The sequence below is a fragment of the Ornithorhynchus anatinus genome, chromosome 3 (genome assembly GCF_004115215.2).
Source record: "Ornithorhynchus anatinus isolate Pmale09 chromosome 3, mOrnAna1.pri.v4, whole genome shotgun sequence".
In the NCBI taxonomy this organism is placed as follows: domain Eukaryota; kingdom Metazoa; phylum Chordata; class Mammalia; order Monotremata; family Ornithorhynchidae; genus Ornithorhynchus; species Ornithorhynchus anatinus.
Window position 1 is genome coordinate 93,507,818 of NC_041730.1, and position 27,712 is coordinate 93,535,529.

General features: G+C 45.6%; 1 protein-coding gene across 1 annotated transcript in view; it reads right to left on the reverse strand.

The window, feature by feature from the left end:
- WDR70 (WD repeat domain 70) overlaps positions 1-27,712 on the reverse strand; it is a 359,232-nt gene that overhangs the window by 231,599 nt on the left and 99,921 nt on the right. Inside the window, exon 8 of the mRNA XM_029060393.1 lies at positions 2,407-2,560. Coding sequence (XP_028916226.1) covers positions 2,407-2,560 — 154 coding nt within the window. The remainder of the gene's footprint in view (positions 1-2,406; positions 2,561-27,712) is intronic.

A 27,712-nucleotide genomic window follows, 5' to 3' on the forward strand; every position in this document is an offset into this window, starting at 1 on the left:
TGGGCAGAGAACTGTACTAAGTGCTTGGAAGAGTACCCTATAACAGCATTGGTAGACACACTCGCTGCCCACAATGACTTCACTTTGTTTTTTCCTATACAAAATCAACTATCCCACGGTGTAACAAAACCCATGAATTTACAAACTCAGCATCATAACTAGGAAAGTCTGCTCACATTCAAAAGCAGTGCTTTTCAAATGTTAAAAGGGCAGCTAATTTGTTTTTAATGTCTAATTCCCAGCATTTTGCAGTTCATACACAGGAGAGTAACTAATAGTTCTTGGAGTCAAAAAAGAGACTTGAGTTTAAAAGATTTGCCTCCAAGTCTGTTGTTCTTGAAAAATCATACTTCAATTTCAAGTCTCTTTCTCTCAGGTCAATATCTGCAACCAAGATAACAGCCTTTCCTCAGTACATAAATGGCTAATTAAGTATTTAAGTTATTTTCCTATGGGTAAAGTAGACAAATGATTTACATTTAAGGCAGTATCAGTAATAACCTAGCTCGGGGGGAATACTGTAGAGGCAATGATATATGTTGATAATTCACTGAAAACTTTCTTCTGAGATCTTTTTTTAATGTTATTTAAGTGCTTACTATGTGTGACACATTGTACTGAGTGCTGGGGTAGATGCAAGCTAATCACGTTGGACACCATCCACGTCCCACATGAGGTTTACAGCCTTACTCCCCATTTTACAGATGTGGTAACAGAGGCACACAGAAGCAAAGCGACTGGCCCAAGGGCAAATGGCAGATTAGTCACAGAGCTGGAATTAGAACTCAGATCTTCCTGATTCCCAGACCCATGCTCTATTCACTAGGCCATGCTGCTTATCATGATTATTATTTCTTTTGCTTCCTTCACTTAGGGAGATGGCTGGGATGCAGAAGAAATACAGCAAAGACTCTAGAAAAATTGGACCTGCTCTGAGACAGCCTTGTTCCTATCCCAAAGGGAAAGAACGGGCTTATAGGATAGGTTAAAGCGGAACCCATCTCAGTGTCATACCTGGAAAGCTCTCAAGAGTCTACCGGTCTCAAAAATGGGAGGGAGAATCAAGCAGAGGAATACCAATTCCATTCCTAGATTGGGCAGTGGCTAGCGAGTGGAAGACAATCTGCTACAAGTCAAAACTCACTCATGCTGGGCAGCAGCGGCACGGGAGAGAGGCGAGGGTGAAGACTCAAGTTTACTGCACAAAAGGAGGCAATGGAAAGCCACTTCCATACTATCACAGGAAAACTCTATGACTACACTACCAGAACGATTACAGATGGAAGTGGGGCATTCAGGGAGAGATGGGTCCATGGCGTCGCTTGGGTCGGAGACGACTCGACGGCATAAGACAAGTGAAGCAGAAAGTCTTCCCACCCCAGCTGGCTGCAGGAGACGGAGGGTCCTTAATGTACAAGGAGCTCAGCAATGAGTTGAAGAGCTGTTTTTCTCAAAGACTTGGGGAATATCAAGAGGCAGATTGGGTGATGACTTTGGGAGAATATCTGACTTAAAAATAAATACCTGACATAAATAAATAGCAAGAGCGCTCTAGCAAAACAAGCCAATGAAGCAGCATGGCCAGGTAGATAGAGCATGGGCCTGGGAGTCAGAAGGACGTGGGTTCTAGTCCCAGCTCCACCACTTGTCTGCTGGGTGACCTTGAGCAAGTCACTTCACTACTCTGGGCCTCTGTTTATCTCATCCGTAAAATGAGGATTGAGGCTGTGAGTTCCACATGGGACACAAACTGTGTCCAACCTGATTAGCTTAATCTATCCCAGTGCCTAGTACAGTGCCTGGCATATAGTAAGTGCTTAACAAATACCATCATTATCTTTCTTATTATTATTATTTAAAAAGAGGGAAGGCTTCTGCCTGGTGACCCACTAGGTTGGAAGCACTTTATGGACTGAGTTTGTGTCTACCAATTTCATTGTACTCTCCCAGACACTTAGTACAGTACTCGGCACACAGTAAGAGCTCATTTAGTATCTCTGATTGATTGATTGTTGCTCAATGCTTTAAATGAAGACATGCTCTGAGAAAAAAATGATTCACAAAGGTCTGATAGCAGAACCATCCCAGCCAATTGCTTTACCGTTCCTGTTGCCAGCATTACCAACTGTAATATTACAGACAAAATTGGGTAATTGAGTTTTTAAGCAACAACATGTGGGGAAAGGAAAATGAACAAATGTCTCAGAACCAAAATTATTTGCTTAAAAAAAAACCTACTATCAAAGCTCTTCCCTTCCCAACCATTCTCGAAACTATCATTTCTATTAATGGTGGGAAAAAAAAAATACTCCTTTTCTTCAGTTAAAAGAAATTGAGCATAAAAATTTAATACTTTGAAACAGAGCCACGGTTCGAAGCCTGGTCAGTCACCATCCTTGTGTTTACCTTGGTGTTGGCCATGTCTACAATGTACTGGTCTCCTTTCACACATTCCATGACCGGAAAGCCATCTCTGTCAATCACTTTGGCTTGAGAATTCCCAGACACAACAAGAATGACATCCCCTGTGCTGCTATACTGGAGCGACTTGATCTGATGACTGGGAAGAAAAGAAAGAAAATAATCAACTGAGATAAGAATTCCAATGACTCTAGCTTTCCTGCTTCAGGTCAAGGTGGACAAAATCGATATTTTTAAATAAAATTGAACATTAGACTAGCAGTACTTAACTTTCCCACAGGCATTTATTTAAGCCTAGTTAAATAAAGGAGCAAAACCGATAGAATGAAAGTGCTGCTTAATTCAAAGTCTTAATCGGGAGGCAGCGTGCCCAAGTGGAAGAGCATAGGTTCTTTATTCCGGCTTCGCCGCTTGCCTGCTGTGTAACCTTGGGCAAGTCACTTAACTTCTTTGCGCCTCAGTTTTCTCCGCTGTTAAATGGGGAATACTTGTACTCTCTCCTACTGTGATTGGGAGCGCTTTGTGGGACCTGACAAACTTCTATCTCCCCAGCGCTTAGAACAGGGCTTCCTACTGCCAATATATGGCATTCAAAGCTGAGACCTGATTGCAAATCCATCAGCCCTATTTCATTGTTACTCTGTGAATGTGGGTGCTTTTCACTCTAAAAATATGTTTCAAGGAGTTAAATTGGGAGGTGGGAAGGGGGTTGCAGTCAGTGGACCTAGGCATAGAGGAAGAACCTGGAGATTACGTTTCAATTAATTAGTCAGTCATATTTACTGAGCGCTTAACTGTGTACAGAGCATTGAATGAGTATGAAAGGCTTAGTCGAGGAGGATTGGGATGGAGTAGAGGTGGTCATATTTTAGAGGGGGTTGTTTCATTGGAGTGAAGGGAAAGGAAGCCAGGTTGGAGGGGGTCAAGGAGAGAATCGGAGCGTTATCCAACCTGGGCTTCTCTGACTCCGTCCTCTCTTGGTTCTCCTCTTATCTCTCTGGACGTTCATTCTCAGTCTGCTTCGCAGGCTCCTCCTCCCCCTCCCATCCCCTAACTATAGGGGTTTCTCAAGGGTCAGTTCTTGCTCCCCTTCTGTTCTCCATCTATACTTACTCCCTTAGTGAACTCATTCATTCCCACAGCTTCGATTATCATCTCTATGTGGTGATACCCAAATCTGTATCTCCTCCCCTGTTCTCTCTCCCTCCCTCCAGGCTCGCACCTGCCTCCAGGACATCTCTACTTGGATATCCTCCCACCACCTCAAACTCAACATGTCCAAGACTGAGCTCCTTATCTTCCCTCCCAAACCCTGTCCTCTCCCTGACTTTCCCATTGCTGTGGACGGCACGGCCATCCTTCTCGTCTCACATGCCCGCAACCTTAGTGTCATCCTTGACTCTACTCTCTCATTCACCCCATACCTCCAATCCGTCCCCAAATCCTGTCAGTCTCACCTTCACAACATTGCCAAGTTCCACCCTTTCCTCTCCATCCAAATCGCTACCACATTAGTACAGTCACTCTTCCTATCCCGACTGGATTACTGCATCAGCCTCCTTTCTGACCTCCCAACCTCCTGCCTCTCCCCACTTCAGTCCGCACTTCACTCCGCTGCTCGGATTATCTTTCTACAGAAACGTTCAGGGCACGTCACCCCCATCCTTGAAAATCTCCAGTAGTTGCCTAGCAACTGCCATATCAAACAAAAACTCCTAAATTGGCTTCAGAGCTCTCCATCACCATGCTCCTTCTTACCTCACCTCCCTTCTCTCCTTCTACATCCCAGCCTGCACACTCCATTCCTCTGTGCTAACCTTCTCACTGTACCTCCATTTCACCTGTCCCGCAGTCGACTCCTGGCCCATATCCTACCTCTGGCCTGGTACGCCCTCCTTCCTCAAATTTGCCAATTACTCTTCCTCCCTTCAAAGCCCCACTGAAGGCTCACCTCCTCCAAGAGGCCTTCCCAGACTAAGCTCCCCCTTTCCTCAGCTCCCCTTCCCTCTGCATCACCTTGACTCGCTCCCTTTGCTCTTCCGCCCCTCTCCCTGCCCCACAGCACTTTGGTGAGCAAATGAGGGAACTGAGGCCCAGAGAAGTGAAGTGACTTCCCAAGGTCGCATAGCAGACAAGTGGCTGAGCCAGGATTAGAACCCATAGTCCTCTCAATCCCAGGCCCATCCTCCAATCACTCTGCCATGCTGCTCTTCTACCCTTAGCCCTGTGACAAGTACTGTACCTAATCCTCGTCCTCCCTCACCACCAGTTTTGGTTATATTCGTGATAAATATTTTTTACCCAAGGTTAGAATTCACTACCGGGCAAATCACAACTTTTTCGATAACCTCTCCAGGGCCACAGAAACCTAAATTAATAGTGATTACGCCGATGGCTGACAAATCCACCGCAAGGTTCGTAGGTCCCGGCTTCAGCGGACCATCTAGTTTGTACCGGGGAATCCCTTCAGACTGGTGACTTGCTCACCGCTACTGACAAACACACCTCCACCCCTTCAACCTACCTTAATCCTGCCAAATCCACTGGCCGGGTCTCAGCCTCTGCCACCCATTCTGCTGCTGAATTTATGTGTTTTAATGTCTCTCTCCTCCTCCAGACTGTAAGCTTGTTGTGGGCAGGTAATGTCTCTGTTGTATTGTGCTCTCACCAAGTGCTTATTCAGTGCTCAACACAAAAGTGTTCAATAAATACAACTAATTGAATGATTGAAAGCCATGCGTATGCAGATCTGGGTCACACACAATAATTATGGTATTTAAGCACTTACTACGTGCCGGGCATTGTACTAAGTGTTGGGGGGGATAGAAGCAAATCGGGTTGGATAGAGTCCCTGTCCCACCTGGGGCTCACAGTCTCAATCCCCATTTTTCAAAAGTTAATTGAAACCAATAGTTGTCAATATCTCAACTGCACTTGATTTGTTGATTTTTCATCAATCGTATTTATTGAGTGACTACTCTGTGCAGAGCACGGTACTATGCGGTTGGGATAGTATAGTATAAGAGTTGGTAGGCATAATCCCTGCCCACAATGAGTTTACATTCTAGAGGGATGAGTTCATGGTCTAGTCTTGTAGATTAGGAGGCAAATAACAGACATTTCAATTGTTTCAATTAAAACAGTGTATCTGCACCTGCTGTCTCCACTTCCTCCTATTCATTCATTCAGTCATATTTATTGAGCACTGACTGTGTGCAGAGCACTGTACTAAACACTTAGAAAGTAAAATTTGGCAACAAAGACAGTCCCTGCCCACACTGGCCTTACAGTCTAGAAGGGGGAAGGCAGCCATCAAAACAGGTAAACAGGCATCAATATGAATAAATAGCATTATAGATATATACATATATACAAATATCATTATTATTATTATGTGGGAAAGTACAATACAGCAGAATTAGCGGACACATTCCCTGCCCATAGCGAGCTTACAGTCTATCAACGTAACAAAGAACAATCTTTTTATGTGCACTATGTGGCCACTGACTATGGATCCCATATTGGCTTTTTCAGCTACACCCGCTGAACTTCTCCATCAGTGGTGTCTTCTAAAAGGAAAGATAATGAATTATACTGTGCACCAAGCGCCGCGCTAAGCACTGAGGCAGATACAACATAAGCAGAACAGAACTGTCCCTGTCTCGCATGGGGCTCAAAGTATAAAGGGGAGGAAGAACGGGTATCGAATCCATGTTTTACGGATGAGGACGCAAACGCAGGGAAGCCTAAGATCACACGACAGGCAAGAGGAAGAGCTGGGTTTAAATCCCAGGTTTCCTGTCTCCCAAAGCAGTGTTTGGACCTAGCGTACAGCAAACCAGGTATCTTTTTGAGTGGAGACTTTGAGAAAGGAAGGAAATTAGCAAGTACAACTAACACCCGTGTCAGTGGCTTCAATTTACAACTGAAAATCTGGCGGTTGGATTTCATCAATGAATAAATCGCATTTAAGTGGCGGGACTCAGGTGAGTCAAATCAACCGATGAAAAGCTTTTGGTAAAGATAACTGTGTGGGTTTTTATGCGACTATGTTAAGATTTAATGTACAGTCTTTTATATTCACACTGTCACTTGATCATGTATGTTAATAGCATTTACTAGATTTTGGTGCTTTACTGCATATTAAAACTATATATTGTTTTGGCCAATTAATGGTAGAAGATTATATCAAGTGCAATAGGAGAGTACAATAGGAGCAAAACTCACAATGTCTCCATATCAAAATCCTTACAATCTAATGGGGGAGACAATTAGAAATAGTTTATGAACAGTGGAATCAATCAAATCATATTTATTGGGTGCTTACCACATACAGGGCACTGTATTAAGCACTCAGGAGTACAATATAGTAGAATTAGCAGACACGTTCCCTGATCATAATGAGCTTAGAGTCCTAGTGGAAGCAGGAGGGAACAAAGACACACCTGAAAATAGCAAAATATGAGAAGAAATGGATGAATAAATAAGTAATGTGTGTAGCTGGATACCTATGTCAATGTCGTAAGGATTTAGGTCCTAATCCCAGCTCTGCCGCTTGCTTGCTGTGTTACCTTGGGCAAGTCACTTAACTTCCCCGGGCCTCAGTTTCGTCAATGGTAACATGGGGATTCAATACCTGTTCTCCCTCCTGTGTATTTTGTTAGCTTTATGTGGGACAAGAACTCTGTCTGACCTGATTATCTTGTAACTACCCTAGTGCTTAGTACAGTACTTGAATATTTAATATTATTAATAATTAATAATTATGGTACTTGTTAAGCGCTTACTATGTGCCAAACACTGTTCTATGCACTGGGGTAGATACAGCTAATGAGATTGGCCACAGTTCCTGTCCCACAGGGGCTCAAACTCTTAATCCCACTTTTTACAGATGGGGTAACTGAGGCATAGAGAAGTGAAGTGACTTGCCCAAGGTCACACAGCAGACAAGTGTGGTGGAGCCAGGATTAGAACCCAAGACCTTCTGACTTCCAGGCCCGTGCTCTATCCACTACACCATGCTGCGTCTCTAAATTTATACATTGGTTATCTACTACAATTGTATATTTACACACACACACACACACACACACACACACACACACACACAAAAACAAACATGTGTAGAGAAAAACTGGAACCAGTTCCCTATGCACCCAATTCTCCAAAAAATCAAGAATTGTCTTCTCAAAAAACCAGACACTGAAGAAAACATACGTACAGAGGCGGGCACACATACCGTTTCTCCTTAATCCCAGGCTCCTGTACCAAAAAGGGCTCCTATTAATGGACAAATCTCCCTACTCGCCAAACAAAACTCTTGCTAGAACACGGAGTGAAAACTTGGGTTCTGGCAGAACTGGGTGTACTGCTTATTATTATTTTTTTAATTTTCCAGCTCTTCATTTTATAGGGCCATGAAAACTGCAAAGAATAACAAGGTGAACCCATAAATCTTTGAAAACTGCAGCACGTATACGGAATCAGTCATAAATTAATACTCCCCCAATGGCAAGCTGGGAAAGTGATAATTTCAGTGAATGGTATGCTAAGAAAAAATTTCTGGATAAAACACCAATGAAGAGAACTGGAAAATAATGCTGACTTCAGATATATAAAAGACAGAAAAGCCTTCTTCCTCTTCTCCTGGCACTTTTCTATGTCTGTTCCCATAATATATGTTCAGAGAGCTACAACACAATAATATGAACAATAATAATTGGGGTTTTTGTTAAACATTTATTATGTCACTCAAGTGTACTTATTGAGGGCTTACAATGTGCAGAGTAAATGCTTAGTACTATGTACTATGTACTAAGCACTTGGGAGAGTATAATATTCAATAGTATTTATTCAATAGTATTTATTGTGCACTTACTATGTGCAGAGCACTGTCCTAAACACTTGGAATGTACAATTCGGCAACAGATAGAGACAATCCCTGCCTACTGACGGGCTCACAGTCTAATCATAGCAGAGTTGGTAGACAGGGGTGCCTGCCCACAGAGAATTTACAATCTAGAGGGGGAGAAAGACATTGATAATAAACACTACAGTGTCCTATGCACTGGGGCAGATGCAGGCTAATCAGGTCTCACATGGGGCTCACAGTGTAAGTACGAGGAAGAACAGGCATTCAATCCCCATTTTGCAGGTGAGGGAACTGAGGTGACGTGAACTTAAGTGACTTGCCCAGGGTCACACAACAGGTAAGTGACAGAAGTGGGATTAGAACCTAGATCTCTGACTCCCAGCCCTGAGCCTGGGAGTGACGATCTGAGCATGTGATCACCCAAAATGCAAATTAATTGGAAAACCGTGGTTCAAGAATGGGGAGAAAAATGTAAGAACTCTCTCTGCATTTCCCAGAAAATGAAAGACTGACAGTTCTCTTTCAGAATTCCCTCTTCTAAAGTTCATCATCATACGGGTAGGGATTCCAAAAATGTAATGGCATTGACTTTCAATTTCGTGAAATTGATTTTTAGACTGGAGAGAGAAAAAAACCAACAAAAGATTTCAAATATTTAGCACCAATAATTCGATAACAGAGAGTCTGCCCACAAATTTTTGTTTTAAACCAGCTTCCACCACTCAATGTCTGTGAGAGATGGTTTAATTGTACGTGGACCAAAATATTTAGAAATATTCTCAGAATTTCACTAAGTTTCGAACAAAAGGGAGCCAGGGCCATAATTTTTTATGGACAGTGTATTTCCTCGATAAAGTTGGTCAGGAATTAATGTTACGTGAACATTCACCACACAGTGCACTTCACAACTTGTGCCATTTAATGCCTGAGGGTCTACACTAGACCCTGAGAGAACTCTCAGAAGAAATACAATACTGTTAGAACACTTTCTTGCCAGATGTGTTCATTCATTCATTCATTCATTCGATAGTATTTGAGTGCTTACTATGTGCAGAGCACTGTACTAAGCGCTTGGAATATACAGTTCGGCAACAGATAGAGACAATCCCTGCTCGATGACGGGCTCACAGTCTAATCGGGGGAGGCAGACGGACAAAAACAAGACAACATAATCAAGATAAATAGAATCAAGGGGATGTACACCTCGTTAAAATAAATAGGGTAGTAAAAATATATACAAATGAGCACAGTGCTGAGGGGAGGGGAAGAGGGAAAGGGGAGGAGCAGAGGGAAAGGGGGTTTAGCTGAGGGGAGGTGAAGGGGGAAAGGGGGAGGGAGCAGAGGGAGCAGAGGGAAAGGGAGGGCTCAGTTTGGGAAGGCCTCTTGGAGGAGATGAGCTCTCAGTAGGGCTTTAAAGAGGGGAAGAGAGTGAGTTTGGCAGAGGTGAGGAGGGATGGCATTACAGGACAGCGGGAGGACATGGGCCACAGGTTGACGGCGGGATAGGTGAGAATGGGGGACGGTGAGGAGGTGAGTGGCAGAAGAGCAAAGCGTGCGGGGTGGGCAGTAGAAAGAGAGAAGGGAGGTGAGGTAGGAGGGGGCAAGGTGATGAACAGCCTTGAAGTCCAGAGTGAGAAGTTTTTGTTTCATGTGGAGGTTGATGGGCAACCACTGGAGGTTTTTGAGGAGGGGAGTGACAGGCCCAGAGCATTTCTGCAAGAAGATGATCCGGGCAGCAGAATGAAGAATAGACTGGAGCGGGAAGAGAGAGGAGGAAGGAAGGTCAGAGAGAAGGCTGATGCAATAATCCAGCTGGGATATTATGAGAGCTTGTACCAGTACGATAGCCGTTTGGATGGAGAGGAAAGGGCAGATCTTGGCGATATTGTAAAGGTGCGACCGGCAGGCATTGGTGACGGATTGGATGTCTACATTTAAGTGAACCAAGAGCTTAGCATATCCCACCTTGACCAATGCATCAGCCCCCTCCTGCCTCCCATCTCTCCCCACTCCAGCCACTTCCATCTAGTACACCCTGCTGCCTGGATCATTTTTCTAAAAAAAAAAAAAAAAATCAGTCCACTTCTCGCCACTCCTCAAGAATCCCCAGTGGCTACCCATCCACTGCAACAAAAAGAAATTCCCTACCATCAGCTTTAAAGTGCTCAATTAGCTTACCCCCATCTACCTTACCTAGCTGATTTCCTACTACAACCCAGCCCGGATGCTTCACTCCTTTAACGCCAACTTACTCTTTCTTCCTCTTTCTCATGTTTCTCGCTGCCGGCCTTTTTCCACATCCTCCCTCTGGCCTGGAACTCCCATTTCCTTCATATATAACAGACCACCACTCTCCCTATCTTCAAACCTTACAAAAATCCTCCAAGAGGCCTTCCCTAATTAAGCCCTCTTTTCCCAATTCCCTCTCTCTTCTGCATAACCTAGGCACTTGGATCTGTTCCCTTTAAGCACTTGATATTCCACCCACCGGCAGCCCTTATCAACATATCCATAATTTATTTTAATGTCTGTCTTCCCCCCCACACTGAGAGCTTCTCGTGGGAAGGGAACGTGTTTCCCAATTCTGTTGAATTGTACTCTCCCAAACATTTAGTAGTGTGCCCCGCACACTCCAAGTGCCCATGGATAGATTTAAGACAATGCCTTTGGTTTTTTACTGGCAATGGGCTTGTATAGGAATCCAGGAAATAAAGGACGGCTTTGACTACCATCTCTACGCAGATGACACGCAGATCTACATCTCCGCCCCTGTCCTCTCCCCCTCCCTTCAGGCTCGCATCTCCTCCTGCCTCCGGGACGTCTCCACCTGGATGTCGGCCCGCCACCTAAAACTCAACATGACCAAGACTGAGCTCCTCATCTTCCCTCCCAAGCCCGGTCCGCTCCCAGACTTCTCCATCACCGTGGATGGCACGACCATCCTTCCCGTCCCGCAGGCCCGCAATCTCGGTGTCATCCTTGACTCGTCCCTCTCGTTCACCCCACACATCCTATCCGTTACCAAGACCTGCCGGTTTCACCTCTACAATATCGCCAAGATCCGCCCTTTCCTCTCCACCCAAACGGCTACCTTACTATTGCGGGCTCTCGTTATATCCCGGCTAGACTACTGTGTCAGCCTTCTCTCTGACCTCCCTTCCTCCTCTCTCGCCCCGCTCCGGTCTATTCTTCACTCCGCTGCCCGGCTCATCTTCCTGCAGAAACGATCTGGGCATGTCACTCCCCTTCTTAAACAACTCCAGTGGTTGCCTATCGACCTCCGCTCCAAACAAAAACTCCTCACTCTAGGCTTCAAGGCTCTCCATCACCTTGCCCCTTCCTACCTCTCCTCCCTTCTCTCCTTCTACCGCCCACCCCGCACGCTCCGCTCCTCTGCCGCCCACCTCTTCGCCGTCCCTCGGTCTCGCCTATCCCGCCGTCGACCCCTGGGTCACGTCCTCCCGCGGTCCTGGAACGCCCTCCCTCCTCACCTCCGCCAAACTGATTCTCTTTCCCTCTTCAAAACCTTACTTAAAAATCACCTCCTCCAAGAGGCCTTCCCAGACTGAGCTCCTCTTCCCCCTCTACTCCCTCTGCCATCCCCCCTTTACCTCTCCGCAGCTAAAGCCTCATTTTCCCCTTTTCCCTCTGCTCCTCCACCTCTCCCTTCCCATCCCCACAGCACTGTACTCGTCCGCTCAACTGTATATATTTTCGTTACCCTATTTATTTTGTTAATGAATTGTACATCGCCTCGATTCTATTTAGTTGCCATTGTTTTTACGAGATGTTCTTCCCCTTGACGCTGTTTAGTGTCATTGTTCTTGTCTGTCCGTCTCCCCCGATTAGACCGTAAGCCCGTCAAACGGCAGGGACTGTCTCTATCTGTTGGCCGACTTGTTCATCCCAAGCGCTTAGTACAGTGCTCTGCACATAGTAAGCGCTCAATAAATACTATTGAATGAATGAATGAATGAAAGGACGAGAACGTCCAGAATAGAATTGTTTGAGAAAACTGTGAATTACTCATTCAAAAAATTCTCTCTCAAATCCTACATAATCCAAGTATGAAATACAGCTGGGAGGAGAAGTATGCATGGCTGTACTGCAGGAAGAAAATAAACTAAAGCTTATGAATAAACAGGCTTGGTTTAAATCTCACCTAACAATTTTTGAGGCTGCCAATTTTTTACCACGCCATTTTAATCCTTCTTAAAGTCACACATATCAAGTGGTACAGAGCATCAATATTCTCAGAGAAGCAGCGTGGCTCAGTGGAAAGAGGATGGACTTAGGAGTCAAAGGTCATGAGTTCTAATCCCGTCTCTGCCACTTGTCAGCTATGTGACTTTGGACAAGTCACTTCACTTCTCGGTGCCTCAGTTACCTCATCTGTAAAATGGGGATGAAGACTGTGACCCCACGTGAGACAGCATGATTACCCTGTATCTACCCCAGCGCTTAGAACAGTCCTCAGCAAGTGGTAAAGTGCTTAACAAATACCAACATTATTTTTATTATTATTATTATTATTCTGACTCAATCAATCCATGGTATTTATTGAGCACCTACTATGTGCAGACCACTATACTAAGCACTCAGGAGAGTACAATACAACAAAATGCTGAGTAACACAAATGATTTCTTTCTCTGATTTTACATCTCCCCTGATTTATTTCAGGCTTGGGTCCACATATGAACTAATTTACTTAATTGAGTTAATATCACCTACCAATGTCTAAGAAGGGGTGAAAATGACTGGACTTGGGAGGATTTGAGCACTGATATGAAGACATATTCAGCTTCATTTTTTCAGTCGTTGCACTGGTTTTGGGAATTCTAAACCCTGGTCAGAGAACATAAGTCTTTTTTTTACATTAAGAGGGATGCATTCCATATGAAAGCTGCATAAACCCAGAGACAGACAGCAAAGTTACGAAGCAATGAGAACTATTAACTATTCAACCCCTCTACTTGATACCCACAAACCTGGTACATAGTAAGCGCTTAACAAATACCATAATTATTATCAATGTCAGGTATGGGAGTAGAAATGGCTATTTTATTCAGCACAATTCCCCCAGTCGCCACACTCCAAAACAATACTTGAATTATTTATGGTGTGAATGGTCAAATATTAGTTTCTAGATTCCTCATCCCACCTGTCAAATGCTTTATGCCCAAGACATAACTCCAGCTGAAAGTGCAGTATGGATCATTGGGAAGTATTGAAAACTAAAAGACTGAGCTAAACTGTAAGCTCGTGGTGGGCAGGGAATGTCTGTTTATTATTGTACCATACTCTCCCAAGCGCTTAGTACAGTGCTCTGCACACAGCCGGTGCTCGATAAATACGACTGAATGAAGGAATTAATTGACAGATTAAATGCTCACAAGAAACTTGTACTCTACCACGGAAGACAAACCTAAGAATTTACCACGCAGAGGTCAAAAATAAAGTACGTGTGCTTGTGCAAATATACACATATACGTATACCCATGAGACTGAAGGAGAGTGCAAATAAAGTTCAGAAAGGCTAATGCTGGCTGCAGGGATGATTTGGCTCAAAATGCCAGGAGACTAAATAGAAAAGTCTTGTTGGAGAAGGTGGGATATTTAGAGAGACTTTTTTTTTCCTGTAATGGTATCTGTTAAGCACTTACTATGTGCCGGGCACTGTACTAAATGTGGAGGTAGATACAAGCTAATCAAGTTGGACACAGTCCCTGTTCCCAATAGGGCTCACAATCCTAATCCTTATTTTACAGATAATGTAACTAAGCCACAGAGAAGCCAAATGACTTGTGCAAGGTCACCCAGGAGACTAGTGGCCAAATCAGAATGAGAACCCGGGTCCCCTGACTCCCAGGCTCTTTCTCTATCCACTAGGCCATACTGCTTCTCATTTGAACTGGATTTGAGAATGGGGAGAGTTATGGTTTGTGGGAGGTGGGTAAGGATGGCAGTGTGGCTTGGTGGATAGAGCAAGAGCCTGGGAGTCAGGACATCATGGATTCTAATCCCAGCTCCGCCACACATCTGCTGTGTGACCTTGGGCAACTCACTTCACTTCTCTGTGCCTCAGTTACCTCATCTGGAAAACGGGGATTAAGACTGTGAGCCCACTGTTGGACAGGAATTGGGTCCAACCTGACTACCTTGTACCCACCACAGCTCTTAGTACAGTGCTTGGCACCTAGTAAGCGCTTTACAAGTACCAGAAATATTATTATTATTATTGTTATTAATTCCAAACCAGGGAAATATTGTGAGGAAGGGGAGGGAAGCGGAAGTGTCGAGAACGAGGTATACGTAGTTGTCCTTCGTATTTAAAGGAGACACCGCCGACGGTGACGTTCACCTCCTGCGAGCATGGAGGGGCCCGAAAAGGCCGCGACGGGACCCAGAGTCCCCGCTACCCCGTGGACGCAAAAAAGCTGCTTCTTGTGCTGTTCTGTTTAAAGTCTACAGCTCTTGGTGCTGACCTCCCTTTTACCATCCTGCCTCTCGTTCCTGATGAAGCTTCTGCTCGAGGAGAGTCTCTCCTTCCCTGATGTCAGAGCGCCACGCTGGTCTATCCTCAGCAAACGACTTCCAGTTTTCGGAGAAGAACGCGGCACTGTCTAAGCCTTTGATTTACCGCGTCTTTAAAGCATTTTCTCTGCCCTGCTTCCTTTCGGTTTCCCAGTTTCAGCTCTCCACCTGGCAGCTGTTTGTCACTCATTCTCCTTACATGTCTCACCCAGTGTAGCTGAGTTAAGGTGAGCATAGCTCTGATGCTCGGTGACCGACCATGATTGTTCAGGATCGTCTTGCCACTCGACATTGATGTGGCCTGTAAATGACACTGATGAAAGCTGCCCGAGGAGCCGGATGCGGTGCCTGACTGACACTGCGTGTGGTTGATCTGAGTTTTCGTTGTGTGAACGGTCTCCCGGGGGGCAGGCCGAGGGGTGGGGTGCAGCGAGAAGTTTGGCTTGGGAGAAATGAAGGCAGCGAGTCGAGGGACTGCAGAAGAGAGGTGAAAGGTAAGATGGGGTCAGAAGGTGGGAAGATTCAAGTCGACTGGGAGAGTTTGGAGGAGAGGAGAGGTGTGGAACAAACAATGCTCCCAGAAGGTGATCTGTGAGGGAAGCTGGATTTTGCCTGAATTACAGATTCTGGAGTCAAACAGTTTATTAGTTACCTCAGAGGTGTGAGTAGTTCGAGAGCAATTCACTCCACTAAGCGCTTGGGGAAGTACAAAATGAAAGACGGGGCACCTTCTCTGTCCACAGTAACTTGGCACTATATTATTCTCAAGTCAGGATCAGTAACTAATCCCAACTGGCTTCACAAAAAAGCACCATAAATATGCAGCGAAGATAGAAATAAAAATAACGAGAAGCCAAGGAAGCAAACATTCTTCAAACTAACTTGAGAGCAGGTAAACATTATACCTTATATCGTACTCTCCCAAATGCTCAGTACGGTGCTCTGCACACAGTATGCACTGAATAAATGAGACTGAATGAGTGAATACACATATTTATTTTGCATTTACTACCTTCTTCCACAACCCTGACTAGTCAGACAGCTGCTTCAAGCACGCCGACCACCGCTCCTGAAATGCTGAAATTCTAGATGACTGAGCTTGAAATATCCGTACTTCAAACAGCCACTCCTACGGGGGCCAAGCCTCAGAGCAACCCCTCCAAAGGCTCTGACGACTCAAAGAGCCGCTCGTGGTACTAATGCACTCGGCAATTAGAACTGACGGTAGTGAGATGCATTACTATCCCGTTTCACCAAGGTGCAAAAGATCAAAGCAACTGAGGCGGGAACTCCGAAGTGACGATATTTCCCAAGAGAAAGAGGTCTGGAAAAATAAATGGCAGGGGGCGGGCAGGGGGGAGAGAGATGAGAAATCTGTTCTAAAACTACACACCGTCTCAGATCTCCAGTAATCTGTCCCTAGATTACGAAAATCAACTACAAACGCACGGCTCAAATCTCTGACAACTAAGCGGCCAAGATAGCCGGCTAGATTCCTTTACATAAAAGGAAATCAACAAATCCAGTTTCTCAGGAGGCTTCCCTACTTGGAGTTTTTCAATCCTGGACATTTAAGTAGGCCAAAAGATCCTCTCATACACACCAGAGAGGCCCACGAATGAAAAAACTAACCTTTAATATTTTCGCCTCTTCTCTCCCTCTTTTTTTGTTGTTTTTTTTTTTTTGTCACCAGCAAATCAAAACAAATGAACATCCAAGTGTGTGTGGCCTAAGGAACACCACACTTGAAAAAACTTCAAGAAGAAAAGAGTAAACGCAATGACTGTCTTAATTTTCTAGCTTTTTATTCTTCAAAACTGCTACAGCTAATTTTCCAGCCTATTAAAAACACAAGCTTTCACTTACAATCCTTTTATTTTTTTTTAACGCACGGGGAAAGTGGGGAGGAGAGAGACCCATACCCTAAACTGGCCCTGAAAAACATCTGTGCCTCTCCTTTGAATTATACAACACAGGCCTGCGAGACAGAAGAAACTGTTCTAATCTCGGCTTTGCCACTTGCCTGCCGTGTGAACTTGGGCAAATCATTTAAATTCTCTGGACCTCAGTTTCCTCATCCATAAAATGGGGATTCAATTCCCGTTCTCTTACCCATTTAGGTGGTGAGCCCCACGTGGGACAGGGACAGAGACACACCTGATAATCTTGTCTCTATCTCAATGCTTAGTACAGGCTTGGCAAAGAGTAAGAGCTTGATGAATACCACCAATACTACTATTATTCCTCACAACTTCATATTTCTTTTGGCTTCTCTAAATTCCTGGTGATATTTGATCACCAGTATCTATAATCTCCTTCATAGAGACCATAAATCTTAATGGCACCTTCAAGTGATGGCATTTCAGCTCTTCAAATTAACTATTAATAATAATTATAATATTTGTTATGTGCTTACTCTGTGTCAAGCACTGTTCTAAGCCCTGGGATAGATACAAGTTAATCAAGTTGGACATAGTCCCTGTCCCACATGGGGTTCTCACCCTGAATAGGAGGGAGAACAGTTATTGAATCCCCATTCTACAGTCAAATAAACTAGGGCACAGAGAAATGCCTCTAAGCTGTAAGCTCCTTGTGGGCAGGGAAGTGTATACCCGAAACTGTTGTATTGTATTCTCCCGAACATTTAGCACAGTGCTTTGTATATAGTAAGTGCTCAATAAATACCACTGATTAAGTGACTTGCCCAAGATCACCTAGCAGACACTGGCAGAACCTAGGTCTCTGACTCTCAGGCTCATGCTCTACCCACTACCCCAGGCTGCTCTTCATTATTATTATTCTTGAAATGTTAAGCATTTACTACATGTCAGGCTCTGTTCTAAGTGCTGGACTACATACAAGTTAATTAAGTCGGACATAGTCCCTGTCCTACGCGGGCCTCACATTCTAAGTAGAAGGGAGAACAGGCATTGAATCCCCATTGAATAGATGAGGAAACTAAGGCTCAGAGAAGTTAAGTGACTTGCCCAAGGTCACACAGCAGACAAGTGGTAGAGTTGGGATCAGAATCCAGACTCTCAGACTCATGCTTTTTCCACCAGGACACTCCTAATAAGTAAGTCCTTTAAGTCCCCTTTTACCTCTGCTTCCCCCTCTTCCCCATTGCCCCGACTCGTTCCCCTTCCTCTACGCCACCCCCCCACTCCCCCGCCCCTGGCCCACAGCAGTTGAGTATATATGTACATATTTATAATTATAATTCTATTTTTATTAATGATGTGTATATAGCTATAATTCCATTCATTTATATTGATGCTACTGATGTCTGTTTACTTGTTTTGATGTCCGTCTCCCCGCTTCTGGACCGTGAGCCCGTTATGGGCAGGGATTGTCTCTATTTGTTGCTGAATTGTACTTTCCAAGAGCTCAGTACAGTGCTCTGCACACAGTAAGTTCTCAATAAATACGACTGAATGAATGAACAAACGAATAAATCCTAGGTAAAATAGAGAATGAAACCAAATCTGGCAGTGACCCAATATTCATGAGGAAGTAAGGCAAGGTACTCTCAGGCTGAAATATTGACAGCAATGAGGAGATGATTCACACCATTGCACAATTCTTCCGGGAAGTTATTATTAGGGTTATGGGAGGGAGGTAGGAGTCAGTCTGAGGGAACGAGAAGTAGACCTCTTTCCTCACAGTCAGTATCCTTTTAAAAAATACCCTGCTCTGCCAACTAAACCTGCCAGGGCACGTATGACAGGGAAACACAGCTGTTGACTATTATCACGTCAAAGCAAAGAGCCACAAGATCTCACCACTACAACTTTCCGTGGCCACAACGAGGGAATTACACCATCGTGAGAACAAAATCCCAGCAGTTGCTTGAGAAGTTTCAAATGCAAAGCAAGTGACATTTGTTTATAGGTAAGGTTTGTTTCACCATCAGTATTAATGGAAACACCCACATGGAAAGATTTCAATAAGATTGTCTGGCTTTCTAATGTATACAGATCCAAACAGAGAACAGACTTTTCATCTACCCGGTGTCTTTAACATAAAATGACTTTCTTCTCTTTGGCTCCCATGGCTCAGAGCCTCCATCCCTCTTTCCACCTCCGAGGACTCAATTGGCAGTTCTTTCCGAGACAACTCCGTTTCCTCTTCCTCCCCTGTTTATCCTCTTCATCCTAACTGCCAAACCTGTATTTCGGCTGCCAAAACCCTCGTACCTAATTTAGTCATTTATTTTCCACTGTTAACTTTCAACCTGTGTTTCCAACTCTCCGTTCGTTCCACTGAAAATGCTCTAACATCCATCAGTGCAAAACCTCTGAGAGTCTAGAAGAAGTACTGAGTGGCCTACGACTCGGTTTTGAAGATGCCGCCACTGACAGGGAGGTTACAACCCCAGGTGTGTTATAGTAGTTCATTATGCCCCTGAAAACACAACCCTGCATTTTCTGGCCTCTTGCCATTCAGGTGAACTTGTTCAGACAGCAGTACACACTCTCCTGAGCACTTAGCACAGTGCTCTGCATTCAGTGAGCACTCAATAAATACGATTGATTGAGAGGTGTGGCTGGGAGGAACCTGCTTGGGTAGTTTTTATGGCAGGTAGTAATGGTTTGGGCTGAGCTATCCACTCTTTATATGGTTATAGACGGTCACTACTATATTCAAAGTTATGACAAATTATGCATGAGGAAAGGGTGGGTCTAATAATAACAATAATGTTGGTATTTGTTAAGCGCTTACTGTGTACAGAGCACTGTTCTAAGCACTGGGGTATACAAGGTAATCAGGTTGTCCCACATGAGGCTCACAGTCTTAATCCCCATTTTACAGATGAGGTAACTGAGGCACAGAGAAGTGAAGTGACTTGCCCACAGTCACACAGCTGACAAGTGGCAGAGCTGGGATTCGAACCCATGATCTCTGACTCCCAAGCCCGTGCTCTTTCCATTGAGCCACGCTGCTTCTCAAATGGAAAAAAGGATCAGTCCAATCTAAGTCTTTTTAGCCTCTTTACGGGCATTCCAATTAGTCCCCACACTCAGGAGAGAGAAGACAAAACCAAAGGAATCACATCTAAGTGCTCCACTTTGAGGAAAGATTCATTAAGCAGCTACTAAGCATGGCTTAGTGGATAGAGCACGGACCTGGAAGTCGGAAGGAGCTGGGTTCTAATCCCAGCTCTGCCATATGTCCGTTGTGTGACGGTGGGCAAGTGACTTTTAACTTCTCTGTGCCTCAGTTCCCTCATCTGTAAAATGGGGATTAAGACTGTGAGTACTATGTGGGACAGGAACTGCGCCCAACCTCATTAACTTGTATCATCCCCAGCGCTTAGAACAGTGCTTGGAATGTAGTAAGCACTTAACAAGTACCATAATTATTATTATATGGAAAGGACAGAAAAGGAGGAAGCCAGGTAGTTGGAGAAGAGATGACCCTGGGCTATTATGAGGAAAGAGAAGTCTGAGCCATGATCCTGAGAGGGCATCCCAGCTCTGCCACTTGTCAGCTGTGTGACTGTGGGCAAGTCACTTCACTTCTCTGTGCCTCAGTTCCCTCATCTGTAAAATGGGGATTAAGACTGTGAGCCTCACATAGGACAACCTGATGAGCCTGTATCTACCCCAGCGCTTAGACAGTGCTCTGCACATAGTAAGTGCTTAATAAATACCAACATTATTATTATTATGAGACAGGGAAGGCTCAGAAAATGGCCCTGGAAAGACACAGGGTGCAGAGAGGGATCGGAGATGTGATCCTATTGGGTTAAGATACCCAGAAGGTTTTAGAGTCTAGAGGCTAGGCCTCGGGAGGAGTGAGGCTCCTCCCCCAGAGAGGGGACAGACAGCAAGATGAAGGAAGCAGTGTGGCCTACTGGAAAAAGCATGAGCCTAGAAATCAGAGGACTTGGGTTCTCATACCAGAGCCTTCACTTGCATCCTGTGTGTTACCTTGGGCAACTCATATAGCCTCTCTGTGCCTCAGTTACCTCATCTGTAAAATGGGAATTAACACTTTGAGCCCCACATGGGACATAGACTGTGTCCAACCTGATTATCTTGTATCTAAAACAGTGACTGACACACAGTAAGTGCTTAACAAACACCATTAAATAAAAAAAAAATCTTTCCTGGCATTCAAAAGACTCGGAAAGGATGTGACTGGAACCTGGGATGCCCCGAGAGACAAAGGAATGCCCAGAGGAATGTTCATTCATTCATTCATTCAATCGTATTTATTGAGCACTTACTGTGTTCAGAGCACTGTACTAAGCATTTGGGAGAGTGCAGCAGAACAATAAACAGACACATTCCCTGCCCACATCGAGCTTCTAGTCTAGAGAGCTCCATCACTTATCAGCTGTGTGACTTTGGGCAAGTCACTTAACTTCTCTGTGCCTCAGTTACCTCATCTGTAAAATGGGGATGAAAACTGTGAGCCCCATGTGGGACAACCTGATCTCCTTGTATCCCCCAGTGCTTAGAACAGTGCTTTGCACATAGTAAGCGCTTAACAAAAACCACCATATATAGAGAGGAACGTGAGACCTGGGTCACCTACATGGAAACCCAGAGGGTTCTGGGGGGCAGGAAGTAGCAGATCTAGGGAAAGGAGGTTTGGGCCAAAATCCTGTTTGTTGCTGGATTGCTAATCTTGGTTTCTTTCTGGGGGAAGGGCTGAAGAAAGGGGAGAGACTGGACCTGGGAAGCTGCAGGAGAGGGAAGGAGCCCTTTCTTCGCAAGCTTCTTTCATTCATTCATTCATTCAATAGTATTTATTGAGCGCTTACTATGTGCAGAGCACTGTACTAAGCACTTGGGATGAACAAGTCACCCCACACGTTCACCCCACACATCCTATCCGTTACCAAGACCTGCCGGTTTCACCTCTACAATATCGCCAAGATCCGCCCTTTCCTCTCCACCCAAACGGCTACCTTACTATTACGGGCTCTCGTTATATCCCGGCTAGACTACTGTGTCAGCCTCCTCTCTGACCTCCCTTCCTCCTCTCTCGCCCCGCTCCGGTCTATTCTTCACTCCGCTGCCCGGCTCATCTTCCTGCAGAAACGATCTGGGCATGTCACTCCCCTTCTTAAACAACTCCAGTGGTTGCCTATCGACCTCCGCTCCAAACAAAAACTCCTCACTCTAGGCTTCAAGGCTCTCCATCACCTCGCCCCTTCCTACCTCTCCTCCCTTCTCTCTTTCTACCGCCCACCCAGCACGCTCCGCTCCTCTGCCGCCCACCTCCTCGCCGTCCCTCGGTCTCGCCTATCCCGCCGTCGACCCCCGGGTCACGTCCTCCCGCGGTCCTGGAACGCCCTCCCTCCTCACCTCCGCCAAACTGATTCTCTTTCCCTCTTCAAAACCTTACTTAAAAATCACCTCCTCCAAGAGGCGTTCCCAGACTGAGCTCCTCTTCCCCCTCTACTCCCTCTGCCATCCCCCCTTTACCTCTCCCCAGCTAAAGCCTCATTTTCCCCTTTTCCCTCTGCTCTTCCACCTCTCCCTTCCCATCCCCACAGCACTGTACTCGTCCGCTCAACTGTATATATTTTCGTTACCCTATTTATTTTGTTAATGAATTGTACATCGCCTCGATTCTATTTAGTTGTCATTGTTTTTACGAGATGTTCTTCCCCTTGACGCTGTTTAGTGCCATCGTTCTTGTCTGTCCGTCTCCCCCGATTAGACTGTAAGCCCGTCAAACGGCAGGGACCGTCTCTATCTGTTGCCGACTTGTTCATCCCAAGCGCTTAGTACAGTGCTCTGCACATAGTAAGCGCTCAATAAATACTATTGAATGAATGAACAAGTCGGCAACAGATAGAGACAGTCCCTGCCGTTTGACGGGCTTACAGTCTAATCGGGGGAGACGGACAGACAAGAACAATGGCACTAAACAGCGTCAAGGGGAAGAACATCTCGTAAAAACCGATGGCAACTAAATAGAATTGAGGCGATGTACAATTCATTAACAAAATAAATAGGGTAACGAAAATATATACAGTTGAGCGGACGAGTACGGTGCTGTGGGGATGGGAAGGGAGAGGTGGAGGAGCAGAGGGAAAAGGGGAAAATGAGGCTTTAGCTGCGGAGAGGTAAAGGGGGGATGGCAGAGGGAGTAGAGGGGGAAGAGGAGCTCAGTCTGGGAACGCCTCTTGGAGGAGGTGATTTTTAAGTAAGGTTTTGAAGAGGGAAAGAGAATCAGTTTGGCGGAGGTGAGGAGGGAGGGCGTTCCGGGACCGCGGGAGGACGTGACCCGGGGGTCGACGGCGGGATAGGCGAGACCGAGGGACGGCGAGGAGGTGGGCGGCAGAGGAGCGGAGCGTGCGGGGTGGGCGGTAGAAAGAGAGAAGGGAGGAGAGGTAGGAAGGGGCAAGGTGATGGAGAGCCTTGAAGCCTAGAGTGAGGAGTTTTTGTTTGGAGCGGAGGTCGATAGGCAACCACTGGAGTTGTTTAAGAAGGGGAGTGACATGCCCAGATCGTTTCTGCGGGAAGATGAGCCGGGCAGCGGAGTGAAGAATGGACCGGAGCGGGGCGAGAGAGGAGGAAGGGAGGTCAGAGAGAAGGCTGACACAGTAGTCTAGCCGGGATATAACGAGAGCCCGTAGCAGTAAGGTAGCCGTTTGGGTGGAGAGGAAAGGGCGGATCTTGGTGATATCGTAGAGGTGAAACCGGCAGGTCTCGGTAACGGATAGGATGTGTGGGGTGAACGAGAGGGACGAGTCAAGGATGACACCGAGATTGCGGGCCTGCGGGACGGGAAGGATGGTCGTGCCATCCACGGTGATGGAGAAGTCTGGGAGCGGACCGGGCTTGGGAGGGAAGATGAGGAGCTCAGTCTTGCTCATGTTGAGTTTTAGGTGGCGGGCCGACATCCAGGTGGAGACGTCCCGGAGGCGGGAGGAGATGCGAGCCTGAAGGGAGGGGGAGAGGACAGGGGCGGAGATGTAGATCTGCGTGTCATCTGCGTAGAGATGGTAGTCAAAGCCGTGAGAGCGGATGAGTTCACCGAGGGAGTGTAAACTCACTTTTAGCCCACCCTGGGAGGGGGATGCTATACTAGTCCCCAGGTGCTCCCCTTGTCTTTGAGGAGACAGCTGGGCTTGAGATGAGGAACGGTGGCAGGTATACGGGGTTCACTAGACAAGAGATCTGCAAATCCGTCTGACCTGGGGACAGAAGACCCAGACGGTCTTAGGACCCAGCAAAGGCTAACAGGAATCGAGGTGATCTTAAAGAGACTATAGGAAAATGCCTCACCAGAACATCCTTCTTTTGACATGCTGCTTTGCCATTTATTAGTTTCTTACAGTGAGAAGGGCACTGATCTAAACGCTAGAAAGATATACAGGGCAACTGACTCAGAAACAACCCTGGGATCCTCCAATGGGACTGGCAATATAGGGGGAGAGAGGTTGGCAAAGACAGATATATAGGGAAAGAACAGTATTGTAAATTCTTTCACTCATTTATTGAGCACTTACTTTTTGCAGAGTACTAAGTGCCTGTGTAAATTCAAGAAAGTCAACAAAAGTCATAGTCTTGATAGTCCTCAACAGTTTTCAAACTCCTCACCCTTCAATGAAATGATGCCAACCATCATAAGCAATCATTCAGTGCATTTATTGAGATAAGGTGCAGAAGATGCACTAAGCACTTGGGAGAGTAAAATGCTTCAGAGTTGGTGGATACGTTCCCTGCCCACAACAAGCTTACAGTCTAGAGGGGAAGAGAGGCAGCAGCATAAATTAATTTATGGATATGCACATAAGGGTTGTGGGGCTGAGGGTAGGTGAATAAAGGGTGCAAATTCAAGTGCAAAGCAAAGTAGAAGGCAGTGGTAGAAGAAGAAATGAGGGCTTATTTGGGGATGGCTTCTAGGGGGAGATATGATTTTAATAAGGCTTTGAGGGTGGGGAAAGTGATCGTCTGATGGATATAAAGGGGGTGGGAGTCAGGGACATAGGCGACGGCCAGTTTGATGTGGAAGTGGATGGGCAACCACTGGAGGTTCCTGAGGAGTGGGGAAACATGGGCTGAATTTAAAAAAAAAAAGTGATCCAGGCAGCAGAGTAAAATATGGACTGAAGTGGGGAGAGACAAGAGGTGGGAAGGTCAGCAAATAAGCTGATCCAGTAATCAAGGTGGGATAGGCTACATACTCGGATTAACGTGTAGCGGTTTGGATGGAGAGGAAAGGGTGGATTTTAGTGATTTTGTGAAGGTAGAACCTCCCGGATCTGGTGACAGATTGACTACGTGGGCTGAATGAGAGAGATGAGTCGAGGATAATGCCAACGTTACAGGTTTGTGAGACGGGAAGGATGGTGGTGATGTCTAAGCAATGGGAAAGTCAGGGGGAGGACATAACTTTCTACCATTCCAAAAGTTGAGAAGGATGCTCTCCCCTCCTTCAGCTTCCCTCTGTTCTTGAGGGAGGCAAGACTGAGAGCAATCTGGAAGGCAGCAGGAGGGAGAAAGAAGGAGAAGTGATGCCACAGAAGCCCTCAGTAAGCTAGTCCTGGTGGACCCCACATAGGGCTATATCTAAATAGTTCTTTCTATCATCAGCATCGACTCGACTATAAGCTCACTGTGGGTGGGATCCTATCTACCAACTCCATAGTATTGTATTCATTCAATTAATCATATTTATTAAGCGCTTACTGTGTGCAGAGCACTGTACTAAATGCTTGGGCAAGTGCAATATAACAATAAGCAGTGACATCTCTGCCCACAGCGAGCTGGCAGTCTGGGGGGGGAGACAAACGTCAATACAAATAGACATCAATATAGATGAATTAAATCACAGATATACACATAAGTGCTGTGGGGCTGGGAGGGTTGGGGAGGAGCAAAGGGAGCAAGTCGGGGCGATGCAGAAGGGAGTGGGAGATGAGGAAAAGTGGGGCTTAGAAGGCCTTGGAGGAGATGTGCCTTCAATAAGGCTTTGAAGGAAGGGGAGAGTAATTGTCTGTCGATTTGAGGAGGGAGGGCGTCCCAGGCCAGAGGCAGGAAGTGGGCCAGGGGTCAGTGGAGAGACAGGCGAGATGGAGGTGCGGTGAGAAGGTTAACACCACAGGAGCAAGTGTGCGGGCTGGGTTATAGAAGGAGAAAAGCAAGGTGAGATAGGATGGGGCAAGGTGATGGAGAGCTTTAATGCCAATGGTGAGGGGTTCTTGTTTGATTCGGAGGTGGATTAGGCAACCCCCAGAGATGTTTGGGGGGGGGAGACATATCCTGAATGTTTCGGTAGAAAGATGATCCGGGCAGCGGAGTGATATGTGGATTGGAGTGGGGAGAGGCAGGCGGCTGGGAGGTCAGCAAGGAAGCTGATGCAGTAGGCGGGATAGGATGAGTGATTGATTGTAGGATGAGTGATTGTATTAACGTGGTAGCAGTCTGGATGGAGAGGAAAGGATGGAATTCAGCGATGTCACTCTCCAGAGCACTTAATACAGTGCTCTGCACACAATAAGTGCTCCATTCATCATCGATGAATTTGAAATGTTGAATGAACACGACCTGCACCCTTGCAATAAAGCACTTTCTCACTTCCTTTACCTCTCCAAATAAATGCAAATTGAGAGAGGCATAGTATTGTCCCTCTTCAAGCCTCCAATATTGATTCCTAATGTCAGTAGTAATCTATCTATTTATCTATATAAACGTCTGTCTCCCCCTTTAAACTGTGAGCTCGTTGTGGGCAGGAAGGGGTCTGTCTGTTGTTATATCGTACTCTCCGAAGCACTTAGTACAGGGCTTGGCACCCGGTAAGTTCTCAATAAATAGGACTGAATGAATGACTGAATGAATGAAGTAGGCTCCAGGCCTGTACTTTATCCACTAGGCCACAATGCTTTCCTAATCTCTCATCTCTCAAACTTTAATACATTCAAGAAGAGGGCAAGAGTATAAAGCTGGGTAGAAGGGAGTGAAGAGAGCAGAGAGGAAAGAGGGAGGGAATTAGGGGAGAACCTTAAAGCCAACAGCCCACTCTTTCTGTACGACGCAGAGGACCGGGGGCACACACTGGCATTTTTCAAGCTTGGATGGGATTTGCAACCCCCCCCCAAATTTCCTAATTTCCTCAGCTCCATGAGCCCATCGGTCACATCCACCTTTGGGGGTTACACTATTCTGCACCCATCGCTAATACCGTATGCCATTTCCCCTTTCTGATCACGCAACGAAACGTCCCTTCAGGTCATTAGGATTTCATACGGTTCCTCGCAAGAGGTACTTTTCTAAATGGGCCCTAATGGCCTGAAAGAGTCCACACACTTCCCAAATGGGAACAATTAACTTAATTCCCAGGGAAGGGAATCAGGACCAAAAGCCTGAGATGGTTTAATCCTAAAAACAACAGATGACTAAGATTTCACGGAAAAGCATTATGTCTCAGGGAAAAAAAGAATCATGAGAATTAGTTTCATGTAAACAAACTCCCTATTCATTAGCTGAATTCCTTTATGTTATTTGTATCAACCCAGAAATATAATTATGTGCATTAAATGATTTGGCCCATTCATGAAAGACTTAGCATAATTAAAGATCTTTTTTTAAAAAAGAAAACAATACTGAACACACTCATATAAGTTGCATAGTTAACACTCCCAATCCTCTCTGCCAGACATTTACACAACATGGCTATAGATAACGGACTTGTTGCACATAGCTTTATCTTCATATCAGGAATGAAGACAATTCTACCAAAAACACCTGCACCAATTACGAAATGGAGAAAGTGGGCACTGATAATCAGTGTTCAGCCAATAAATCCATTTACTTATCAATGACAAATATATCAGCACTACGCCTTAATCCTAAAAGAAATAGGCAAAACCAGCAAAGGGAGACTGAAAAGGATTGAGAGACTATACAAAACTAAAC